This window comes from Vanessa cardui, chromosome 23 (genome assembly GCF_905220365.1).
Source record: "Vanessa cardui chromosome 23, ilVanCard2.1, whole genome shotgun sequence".
NCBI classification, from domain to species: domain Eukaryota; kingdom Metazoa; phylum Arthropoda; class Insecta; order Lepidoptera; family Nymphalidae; genus Vanessa; species Vanessa cardui.
Window position 1 is genome coordinate 7,194,266 of NC_061145.1, and position 12,302 is coordinate 7,206,567.

Genomic DNA, 12,302 nt, shown 5'->3' on the forward strand with positions numbered 1-12,302 from the left:
ATTTTAGATTTTAAGCTGTTCTACTTTAATAAGTGTATATGCACAATTTTGAACTTACTATGGATAAAAACGATTTATCATTGTAGTTTTATGAAACGTCAAATGTGATTTTTTAATATAAACTAGTCCTTATATTTTTTTTTCGTTCAAAACTTTGTGAACGAACCCAATATATTTTTTTTTTTATGGAACTCATAGCTTATTAAATTTATTTATTTTACTTGTATCAAAATAATAGTTAATTACTTAAATATTTATCAATCATTGTGATAAAATTGTTGAACGTACCTCTTATTATTTTTTTTTTAAGAATTTTTGAACCATTTTAAATAGATGTTTATAATTTGTTTAGATATTTTTAGTACTTAATGTAAGAGAAATGATACGTTTTTCTTCTTGCACAATTATGTTTGGAAAAGAGCTTTAGGAATTGACAATAGAAATTTCTATGAAAAATATTTTTATCTCGACGCTGTCAAACAGTGTTATATAAAAAAGAAATTAGGTAATATCTTTAACCATTTGGAAAAATCTAAACTTAATATTTGAATGTATAAATTTAATGCGTATATAATAAGTAAATATTATTTATTTTATAATTTGTTTATTCAGTCATAGATTTTAAAAACGCTATCGTCATATAATTGTCAGAGAAAATGCAATAAACAAAAGAAGAAAATTACTACTGTTACTAAAGAGAAAGACAAAAATCTTAAAAGGATACTTTATACTATTGTTGCTTTGTTCTAAGTGGGTACTTATTTAACTTCATACATAATATACTGATTATTGAAATTATTGCATAAGGCACAGAAAAATTCAGAAACACTTGAAAAAAAAATTATACAACTGTTTTTTGCTTTAGGAACATGCTTACTGATTTATATACTTTTAATTCAATTATTCTTAACTTTAAAAGGAGCAAAGAATAATTTCTTACAGCATATTTAAGCAAAAATGGAAATGATGTCTTAAAATAAATTAAAAATATATATTTAGTATTTTTCTCATGATGCACAGACAAAGCGATTTCTGATTTTATTTAAATAGATATATTAAATGTAAAAATAGATATAATGTTGTATACTTTATAGATGTTAATTGTAATGTTAATTCACAAATCACCGTTCACCGCATCAATAAATGTTGTGAGTCAATTAAAAATCTAGTCGTTTTGAGATTACATGTTGTACTTAATATTATTTATTGTTAATAATACATTCATGTGTAGAATGGATTGCGCCGTAATACATTATCTGTGGAACGCTGGTATAATATTGTAATTTCATAGGCCTCCTTTTTTACCACAGATTACTTCCTCTTTTTTTATTTAACAGGTTATAAAAACTAAAGAATACATCAAAACACTTGTCACTTGGCGGTAAGGCTTTGTGCTCCATAATTTGAATATTGTAATATGTTAATTAAAAAATCCACATAAAATTATTATTTGTTGCATACATACATATATTGTATATAGTTCATCTTTATAGACTAATTTATAATTTTATAAAAAGTTGTTAAAAGAGCATTAAGGTTTGTATTTTATAAATTAGGATGATTTCAGATAAAAATACTGTTATATATTGTATAAAACGTCGCAATTCATTTTACACGTACGTAAATGTTTAAAGATATACGAATACATTCTTCACATATTATTAAGGTAGAACTTATACTTGTGATTTTATTTTTTAATTTGAAATGTGTCACTGATAAATTACAAAAATATATGCACAATTCCTCAGAAGTCATTCAGCATTTAAAATGAATTCAATTACATGCTACTTTAATTTATATATAATAATCTGTATCACTTCAATTATTTTTATTAAAAAAAATACGACACATAATATTTCGTGTTTCCTGTGTTCCATTCGAAACTTATGTAATAAGTATTTAATTTAAAAAAATTTTAGAAGTATAAGTTCAACCTATCGATAGAGTTATTATTGTAAAGCCAAAGTTTTAAATAAATCTTTATTTTAAGCTCACTCTTATACAACTTGGCTTATTAAGTGAAATGATTTCACACTCAGATGTTCTCACTATTGTGAAAATAAAAAAATTTAAAATATGAATTTTTATTTTTATTTATTTATCCTAAAATACAAAAAAAATAAAAAACACCATGTTACATGCTTTATGACAATGAATAGAATTTCATTTTGACAGTTTTTTTTTTGTAATAAATATTTAAACTAAGCTACTGATTTTATTAATCGATGACAATTTCGAAACAAGTGTATCTGTTCTCTTGTCTAAATAAAACCTTTAATAATTATCTAGTGCTATTTAAAAAAAAAAACAAAACATTTCGTTTAATACATAAATATAGATTAAAAAAGCTTATTCGAAACTCAATTCGCTGCCCTTGAGATTTTGCTCGGCCCAGTCATCAAATCTCCTCGACAGATCGTCCGACATATAGTTTTTCCAATCGCCGATTTCACCCTTCCTTATAAATCTCAGCGAGGTTTGTTCTAGATAATTTTTGCCGAAGGATTTCTCTAGAATCGCTTCTAAGTTAACAGCTCGGTTAGTCTTCATGTTCTGGAAGGACAGATGGTCACATAGCTTGTACACGTCTTCATCAGACATTGTTTTGTTCAAGAATTTAGCGGTCCTTCTGACGACGTTTGCTAAATCGCGCTTCATTTCCTCAAACTTGATGAAGAGGATGTTCGGATCGTTGCGTCTATTCCAAAACCCTATAAAAAAAAAACAAATCAAAGTATCTACAGAAATGTTATTTCATATTTGGAATATCAAGAAACCAATAACATTCTTTTTTACAATGATTATTAAAGTGAGTTATAAAGACCATACCAAGTATATGATTCCACACAGGCCCGAATGGCGCTCTGTCCCTCATAAATAGGTCGCAGAAATCCTCGAAAGTTCCCTTTAGTTCGTGAACCAGAGTGCAGTAATGGTAGTATGAGACGACCATGTCTTTGGGATTACGGGACGTGTAAATGACCTTGAGAAAAATGATAAATTACATGCTTTAAAACAGTAGATATAGTTGCCACTTATAAACATATCAATAGATAAATATAAAGGTAAGTAATAACGACTACAATGTTACTTTTCTAAGTGTTGAATATTAACATTATAAATAAGTTTAAGCCTGGTCATTAAATAGCGATTGTTAGCCAATATTCCTTTGGGTGCTTCATATTATTTTAATTTCATCAAATTCGGTTCAGCACTATTGTCGTAAAAGAGCAACAGACCGAGAGAGTTACTTTCGCATTTACAATAGTAGTAAATAAGAATAGAAATTACGTTCGGCCACTTAAGAAATACGTTCTGATTTTTTTTCCATTGTAAGTAGGTATATCAATTGTTTTTCCAATTAATTATATTTTTGAAGTATACTTTAATAAGGAGTTTTCTTTATAATGTTGTCCAATGTCCATTCACATTCGCTAGGTACCAATCATAGATTAAATAATGTTGTGTAACGCTTTTCGTACTTACAATAAAATATATTAAAATTCAGTGACGGATTTACAAATCTGCCGCTAGTAGGCTAGGAGGCTATTAAATTTTTCCGCCCCTACTTTTTTTGCAACATTTATGATTTGTGTTCTATCGTCCTCTTATATGTATATCTATTAGATAGATTTTTTCCCGTTATTAGTGTGATTATAAACGAGGTGATATTTCAGTCAGTTACTAAATTAGTTTTCCATCCCGCTATGTATTGAAAAGTATACGGATTACGGACGTAATGTGTATACATATAATTATAAGTTTATTTTTTAATTTTTTGTAATATAAGACAATAACAAATTTGCGCTAAATTTGCCGCCCCTCTAAATCTGCCGCCCTAGGCTCCATCCTACTTAGCCTATTGATAAATCCGCCACTGTTAAAATTGTAAGCTTGGAATTGAACTCTGTTGCTGTCAAGGGTTAGACATTAAAATGTACTTAATAATAAGCGCATGTCGTGTCTATAGGAGGATAAATTTTATCATATGTTTTGATTGACATTTTGTTTTATAGATCTATGTACAAAAAAAAAATGAAACATCTTATATTGTTTTAAAACCAATCAGACGACTAGGTACAGCAAGTTCGTAGTAACGTACCTACTTATTTGTTAAGTGAAAATATATCTTACCTTCGGTTTAACGGAGCCATCCTCATTCAATATGTCAATGGGCAACAGATCCCAGGGCAGATGGCTCCGAATGTAGCGCGGGTGCGGCAAACGATACTTCACGAGGTCCACCGAGGTGCCTCTCACTGACTCGTCGTGCCACTCCGCATGTCCGTCCACCATAATACACGACAGTTCCACTAGAGGGCAGCGTATCTAGGAAATGAAAACTATATAAAGTAATAAAAGTATATAATATAGAGTATTTAAGAAGAGTGCATTTCTTTGATACTATGGGCATTTTAATATTTATATTCATACATTGTTGTTGTTGTTGTTTTTGGTTGTCCGTCCTTGGCTTACAAGTTTATTTTTTTTATTTTTATTGTTAAAGTTTGAAATTATTATTTGATGTAGGTAACGTTCGAAGTGATACATCTGTATATAAATGTGAACAACATTAAGTTTGCTTCATTGCAAATTTAATCAAGTTCGGTTAATTGACAGACGGACAGACAGAGCTACTTTCACATTTATAATGGCAGTATAGATAATGTTTATTTATAACAATTGAAATTTTTATTGTTATAAGATTTAATATTTAATAGAGGAACTTAAATAAACTTTGATTATATATATGTATGTAGGTATATGTCTAGATAGACTGTCAAAAATGTGAATAAATCGAAAAAAAAGGCGCCAACTATGGACCAATAAGTACACGCACACTAATAAATAAAATATTAAGATTTGCTCGTTTGATTTAGTTATTTTGTAATAGTAATGCGATACTCTTTCTAATGTATCGATATCACAAAAAGCCATCACTATAATAACAACAGTACAACAACAGCCTGTAAATTCCCAGTGCTGGGCTAAAGGCCTCCTCTCCCTTTGAGGAGAAGGTTTGGAACATATTCCACCACGCCGTTCCAATGCGGGTTGGTGGAATGTACATGTGGCAGAATTTCTATGAAATTTGTCACATGCAGGTTTCCTCACGATGTTTTCCTTCACCGCTGAGCACGAGATGAATTATAAACACAAATTAAGCACATGAAACAGCGGTGCTTGCCTGGGTTTGAACCCACAATCATCGGTTAAGATGCACGCATTCTAACCACTGGGCCATCTCGACTCATTACATATATACATTACAATAACAATAGTATACATACATAATTATAAAAAAAGTAATTATTGTAACGAACCTGCTGAAGAGATTTCGCGCCTTCGTAATCTAAATCGTGACCAATCAACCAAACCATTTCTTGAGCCCACGTCGACCCTTAAAATAATAATTACTTGGTAACATTTTATCACAAAGTGTTGGAAACATTTACCAATAAGAACATATACAGTCAGAGTAAAAAAACTTCGTCAGTTTTCAAATTCATTCCTTTATCAAGTCTTAAACTCTTAGTACCTTTTGAATCTAAACATCAAATCATTGCGACGCAACATGTCATTCTTGATCGGTCCAGCAGTTTATCGCTCATACTGAGCACACGAGAATAGATCTTAAGGTGACGAACCTTTTCTTCCCGACTGTACTTTGGTATAGTGTGAACTTTGGTATAGTTCTTGGTATAGTTCTTCCCGACTGTACAATACGGAGAAAGACAAGAAGACGGTAACATCGTAACGCTTATATAATTAAATATTGCTAGATATTTATATAAGAGATCGCGCAATTGGTTATTACTAAAACAACATTATAATAAAATAATAATTTTTAAAATCTTTGAAAGCTCCCTTTATCTATTTAGGTGCATCAATGACAATCAGCAGTAATAATACATATATGCGTTCTACAAAGCATTTATAACAATAGTCAATATGCTCACCAGTTCTTGGATATGAGAGCATCCAAACATCGCTTTCCAACACCTCCATATCCAGTATATCCTGACCGATAGTCATGTAGTCCGCTGGCAGTATAACGCGTCCAGGGTTAATCTCGACCATGCAGTCCTGTTTTTCGAACATCTGGTCCAGTTTCTTCCCTGTCTCATCATCGAGCTTCGAAAACGTTAACTTTGGTATAGTTCTCATTTTCAACGATTTATAATTCGAATATTTTTTAAATTAAAAATGCATTAGTGTGTTATTTCATGAATAGGAAAAGACGTCCGATTCCTGCCAGGTAGGAAAGTGCAATGATCGCGTGCAGTGTATTGCATCGTGTATTTTCCTCAACTCTCACTAGGCAGGAGTGTTCACTTTCGTATTTTCTAGGAGTTGTAAACATTGCACGCACTAAACAATAAACCATTATCAATAAACTTGCCGTTTGATTTTTATTTATTATTAAATATAATTATGATAAACATGTTCTGTTGTAATAATGTGCTATATTAATTCAAAGAAAGATACATTTTTCCCTACAAAAACACTAATGAAACTGTAATTGGGTTTGTGTAACAAATAATGTGTATTAGCTTCTTATAAAACATGTAAAGAAAAGGAAAATATTCATAAATCTATATAAATATCACGGTAAATTATAAGACCCTGTATATTTGCCTATCGCTTCCGCGAACACTTCCTGTCCAGCAAGTATTTCAAGCTAAGCCTATGCGTTGAAAAGTCCAACACAACGGTTACATAACCTATTTAAATATCCGTAAAGTATCCGATGATTTATTAAAATAATTTGCTGTAATTGAATATTTGCATATGAATTTAGTACATTGTGCTGGGTACAAGGTGCTACTATCTCAGTGTGCGAAGGACCCCCTTATTTTTATAAAATGTATAAACACTAATTAGTAATTTATATACTTAAATTAAAAAAAAATAATTAAAATCGAACCCGTAAGTATATACTATAACTTGTCTCGTCTACTTCTACTAAATACTACTTGCAAAATGTATGGAAAAACTATATTTAACAAAAATAATTATGATCGTAAGGTTAATAAGTACCTGTGTATAAAATCATAAACAATATATACTTACTAAAGTATGTTATAATAATGGAAAGTACAGTTAAATATTTCCTCAATATTTCCGCGTACTAAGAAAGTCTGACAGACTACAACCGCAAATCTATATACTATATACTATTCTTGAACTTTCGAAATTGCATAAAATGTGGTTTTAAAATGTGGTATGAAGTTAATTTGAATCCTATAATAAAATAAGTTATTAAAGAAGCAGTTATTTAAATTAAATCATTTTTGAATTTAAAAATCAATACATGCGCATTCACTTAGAAGGTCAGTTGACTTTAATTGCAGTTCGCGCCATCGATCCTCCCCTATATTTGTATATATTTACTTCCGCTATCCTACAACTAAAACGTCAAACAAGTGTTGAAATTTTAAAATCTCATTTCTATATAATTAATTTGTTTTATCATTAATAAATGTCTAAAATGACTAATGTTAACTCGAGTTTGGCGTATGAAATATTGCTTTATCTAAATTCCTTCTATTTGGGAATGTTTTTCGTATGTGAAATCGCTATGGGAATATTAAAGGCGATAAATGTGTCTTATCCAGAAAATGCCCTATGGACTGAGGCAGGAATATTTTGTGTGCTTTGTCTTGTTGAAGTAATACGTATTTTTCTAGGAAGACGAGGGAATTTAGCTAGTAAAAGTAAGTTGAAATTAAAATGAAATCCTTACAGACAAATCTGTTTTTTAAATATACTAACAAAAAAATTAACATTATTCAAGCATTCGCAGACAGTTTACATAATACTAAGAATGTTAAGCAAATTTACTTATTCCTGTTTTTCATTTTCAGAAGTTCCTGTATTTTTTTCTGTATTGTTGACAATACCTTGTGCAGTTGGTGTGTGTTATTTCCTCATATACCAAACATATATACTACGACTAGAATACATATGGTGTGCTGTGATGTTAATGTTCCATGCATTGGAACTTACATTTGCCATTTTATTCATTTTTACGGTGTGTAAAAACCAACAGTATGAATAGAACAGGTTTAAAAGTACCTCCTTGCCAAAGAAATACTGATTGCCAAATTGTTTAATAGATTGTAATGCTTTTATACACAATCTAAAACATTTACATTCTTATTCTGAGGAGAGTACTTTACAAAGACATTTAATAAGCTATTTTTATAGATAGACGTTTAAAGTTCTAACTGCTTTTATAGTGTGGGATTTATTCAATAATGTTATAAGAAACGAAATGTTTAATTAAAATGACTGTTAAATTATTGTATGCTTGTTAATTATATGCAATTGTAATTAATCCGCTTTTGTACTTAGAAGCTTTAATTACGTAATTTAAGTGAATGGCCATATATTTATCGTCCTGTTAAATAGTATAATGTATACTCAATAAACTTATTTGTAATGTACAGTTATTAGGGGAAATAAAAAAAATTGTTTATATTTGCATTCTATATTCTTAAACTACACAACTTATAAATTAATTATTCCTGAGGCGGTGTTATATGATCGGGTATTTTTTGGCATTCTACTTTTGTCACTTTAAGAGCACATCCCTCTGGAAGATTACGTTCAATGTATTCCAAATAGGTATCACATGTAGATCCAGTGAGTCTTTGCAAATGAATAAATCTGAAGTATGTCCTAATTTCATATTGAACTCGATGCTTTTTGTAAATATGGACACATCGTAATAATGTGTGCCTTTCCTTTTCTGCTTTTCTTAAGGCCCAGCTAAAACAAATAGGAAGATGATTATATTTATTATTATAAAATATCAACATGTTATACTTAAGTGCCTTAAAATGCTTATAAACCAACCATCCTACACCTGCCCTTTGGCTGGTCGCATCAGTTATTTTATCACTTAAAAAGAGGCAATGGAGAATCCATCTGTGTTAGCGCTGATAGTGGAATTGACCAGGATATCATCAGCACATTTGGTACATTTAATTTTTGATGTATATTAGAATATTACTTGTTTCCTTAACACAAATTTCATAAATAATAGTGTCATACATCATAATTTTTATCTGGACATAAAATTGAGACAACCATTGATGTTAAGTTGCTGAAGCCATTAAACATATACATACCAGGTCTGGATGATTATTTACAATGAAACACAAATCGTTATGATTCTATTGAGAATCAAAGCTAATAATAAGATTCAAAAACGAATGCTTTAGTAAAGTAAAATTTTAAAAAAGTATAATATTTATTGAATATTAAATATTACCTTTTAGTAACTTCAATGCCTAAATGAGATGCAGCAGCAATACAAAACCATGAATAACTCAAAAGTACGGCAGGATCAATACCCCGCATCTCCAACTCTACTCTTTTATATAGTTTATCTAATTCGATGGCGCTCGGTACATCTTCTATAGGTTTTATAGGAGTTATAGTCGCTGTGGCAAAAGGCCTGGTCAAGGCATTCTTATTAAGTATTACATTTCGTACTAGTGGGGCAGTTCGCCATAAACCCTGAAAAAATTAAAATAATTCGTTGAATAACCTTTTCAATTATTAAATCGTAAATAAGTATAAATTTTAAGGGACTTACTCTTATAGCATTCATAGTATATTTTTTCAATATAAAACGTGCTTAATTGTTGTTAAAAAATGCTTTGCTGGTTAAATTTTTATTTAGTTTTCTTAAAAATAACCTAATTTTCTTTGTAAATAGGTACCATTTTTATAATTCCAAATGTCATATATGTCTGTCAGTACTTCAGTAGTGTCAGTGATAGCTGACACTTGACCGACTAACTTCTGGGTTTTGGCACTCCAAAATTTTGAGCTCTGGGAAACCTTCCTTCTATTAAATTTAGGCATAAATTCAGATAACAAAGGATATGCCTGTATATTATTACATGTTAAATTTATTTTGCTTAAACGTTTATTATTAAACAAGCTACATTTATAATAATTATATAGTATCATAATCGGACGTTTCGCAACTTTGGTCAACTGTCAATTTGACTTTTTAAAAATTTTGTCATATAAATAATTAAATATAAATAGTAGCGAAGGATTGATTATTGTATTGGAAATAATTTAGATAGTATTATATTTATATAGGCATTGTAATCAAATAAAAATGGTAGGACATCTAATGTTGTTAAAAATATTACATTACAAATTACATGGAAAAAGAAGAACAAGAAATAACGGAAATTTAGAAATCAGTCAGACTTCTTCAGAAACAAAAGCACCATTTATTAAAAAAGAAATTAACGATGTTGATGATATGCAAACTACTTGTAGAGTTTGCTTAAAAGAAGGAGATATCCCTATTTACGGTAATGCGATAGCAGAAGATATTTCAAAAGACCTTAGCACGATTGGAGAAATTGAAGTCGCTGCTGACGACAATTATCCCAAATACATTTGCCAAGCTTGCAATACGCTTCTGCAAAATGCATTATTACTTAGAAAAACAGCACAACAATCGGATAAGATTCTACGTCAGCCCATTGGAAACGATAACGATGATAACTTGATGAGAAATGACGACTTCGCTTGCTTTGAGGACAGTGAGATTAAAAATCAATCAACCCAATACTATTGCAGAAAATGTGACTTAAATTTTGATACATTTGAAGAATACAGTGGACATAGGTTATCTGAAGAACATGAAAACATGCGACAAACCTGTCCAATTTGTAAAAACTCCTATGCCACCTTGTATTTCAGGAGACATATGGCTCTACATAAAGTGGACACACCATACATGTGTGATATATGTGGGAAGAAGTTTATTGTGCAAGGCCAGTTCACAAGGCATAGGATGACTCATTTCTGCAATCTCCCATTTAAATGTTCATTGTGTCCTTATAGGGGGAGGTTTAAAGAATCATTGAAAATGCACATGCGCTCACATACTGGGGAGAAGCCATATCAGTGTAGTCAGTGTCCGGCACGTTTTGTTAATAAAAGTAATCTTAACAAACACATATTAACACATAAAGGGGATCATGACTTCAAATGTGAATCATGTGGTAGAGGGTTTTATACTAAAAGAGATTTGGATTTGCACTTCAAAGTAGATCATACCGGCATAAAAGATCACGTCTGTAATATTTGTGGGAAAGCTTTTGGATATAGGAAACAGATGATGAAACATCAGCTTAAAGTCCATAAAAGGGAGAAATTTAGAAGTGGACGAATGCCTCTATATTTGCAGTATGAGTCTAAAAAAGATATGTCTGAATGATTTAATTTTACCAACTAACATCTTATATGTCTGTAGGACATTTCATAGTTTAATAGCCGAGGACTTGAATTAATTATTGATATGAGCAATATGAGATGATATCATTCTTTATCTATAATAAAAGATATCTCACATAAATTTTAAGTGATATTATAGTATTATTTAGCTTCCATATTTGAAAATATATTCTCTTAGGTTTCAAACATGCTATGAAGCGGTAAATCATCATTAATACAGACCAAAACACTTTCTCCGCCTTCATCTTTCAGATCTGTTGTCATAGTCATCAAGTTATTTTTACATCAGGATGAAAAGAACTCTATGCTGCATACTCCAGTCAAAATTGATAGAAATTAATCTTTAATCCAGTAAAGTAAGTTCTGTTACGTGTGTATGCTGAGTAGGTATAATAACAGAACTTACAAAAACAAAGTTAAAACATATATTCTATTATAAGTTTAAGTAATATGCAATACTATTTACAGCATGTCCACCATGATCAGTGGTGATACAATGCTTTCATATATATTTTTAGATACATTGTATATAATGTTGCATTACATACAAATATAGAGAAACAAACATTTAGGTACTGATATAAAACGTTAAATTAAAAATATATAAATATTCTCAACTCAAAAAATCTCTCAGAAATATTACACAATACACAATAAACATTGCTGAATCCAGGCTTCGTCTGCATAGGATTTACAATAGTTTCAGAAGACAACTCTGCATCTTCCATAGTGCCAAATTAATTATATAAGCTAACTAAAATTAGCTATTATGTTTTGTATTCAAGTCAGTGGAACTTTAAGTAGATTTACTATAATTAAAGCTTAGAACTATCTCGGTTAAGCCAACTATATAAAACTAAATCAAGATTGATTTAATCGTGAAGTATCTACTAAGTATTTTGCAAGTGTATCGTTAAACTTATAACAACAATATAATTAAAAAGGCCTTCCACCTATTAAACAATATACAACACACGTAAACGTCTTTGCTTCTTTTTAGCCGTTAAGAACTTTTTTAGATCTTC

General features: G+C 30.1%; 4 protein-coding genes across 4 annotated transcripts; 2 read left to right on the plus strand and 2 right to left on the minus strand.

The window, feature by feature from the left end:
* Positions 1 to 2,075: 2,075 nt before the first annotated feature.
* On the minus strand, positions 2,076 to 6,282 carry LOC124539929 (luciferin sulfotransferase). The gene is made up of 5 exons (XM_047117309.1): positions 5,961 to 6,282; positions 5,325 to 5,401; positions 4,135 to 4,329; positions 2,830 to 2,983; positions 2,076 to 2,711 (listed from the first exon to the last, which is right to left on the minus strand). Exons 1-5 carry the CDS (start codon positions 6,166 to 6,168, stop codon positions 2,350 to 2,352), a joined length of 996 nt encoding a protein of 331 aa, XP_046973265.1. The 5' UTR covers positions 6,169 to 6,282; the 3' UTR covers positions 2,076 to 2,349.
* A 1,129-nt stretch (positions 6,283 to 7,411) lies between these two features.
* On the plus strand, positions 7,412 to 8,452 carry LOC124539731 (transmembrane protein 216-like). Its single transcript, XM_047117075.1, has 2 exons — positions 7,412 to 7,718; positions 7,869 to 8,452. The coding sequence occupies exons 1-2, from the start codon at positions 7,484 to 7,486 to the stop codon at positions 8,060 to 8,062; spliced, it is 429 nt and encodes a 142-aa protein (XP_046973031.1). The 5' UTR covers positions 7,412 to 7,483; the 3' UTR covers positions 8,063 to 8,452.
* Positions 8,453 to 8,478: 26 nt separating this feature from the next.
* On the minus strand, positions 8,479 to 9,759 carry LOC124539730 (28S ribosomal protein S10, mitochondrial). Its single transcript, XM_047117074.1, has 3 exons — positions 9,608 to 9,759; positions 9,281 to 9,528; positions 8,479 to 8,775 (listed from the first exon to the last, which is right to left on the minus strand). Exons 1-3 carry the CDS (start codon positions 9,620 to 9,622, stop codon positions 8,526 to 8,528), a joined length of 513 nt encoding a protein of 170 aa, XP_046973030.1. The 5' UTR covers positions 9,623 to 9,759; the 3' UTR covers positions 8,479 to 8,525.
* A 308-nt stretch (positions 9,760 to 10,067) lies between these two features.
* On the plus strand, positions 10,068 to 11,427 carry LOC124539885 (gastrula zinc finger protein XlCGF17.1-like). Its single transcript, XM_047117244.1, has one exon. It carries the CDS (start codon positions 10,145 to 10,147, stop codon positions 11,258 to 11,260), a length of 1,116 nt encoding a protein of 371 aa, XP_046973200.1. The 5' UTR covers positions 10,068 to 10,144; the 3' UTR covers positions 11,261 to 11,427.
* The last annotated feature ends 875 nt before the right edge of the window (positions 11,428 to 12,302 follow it).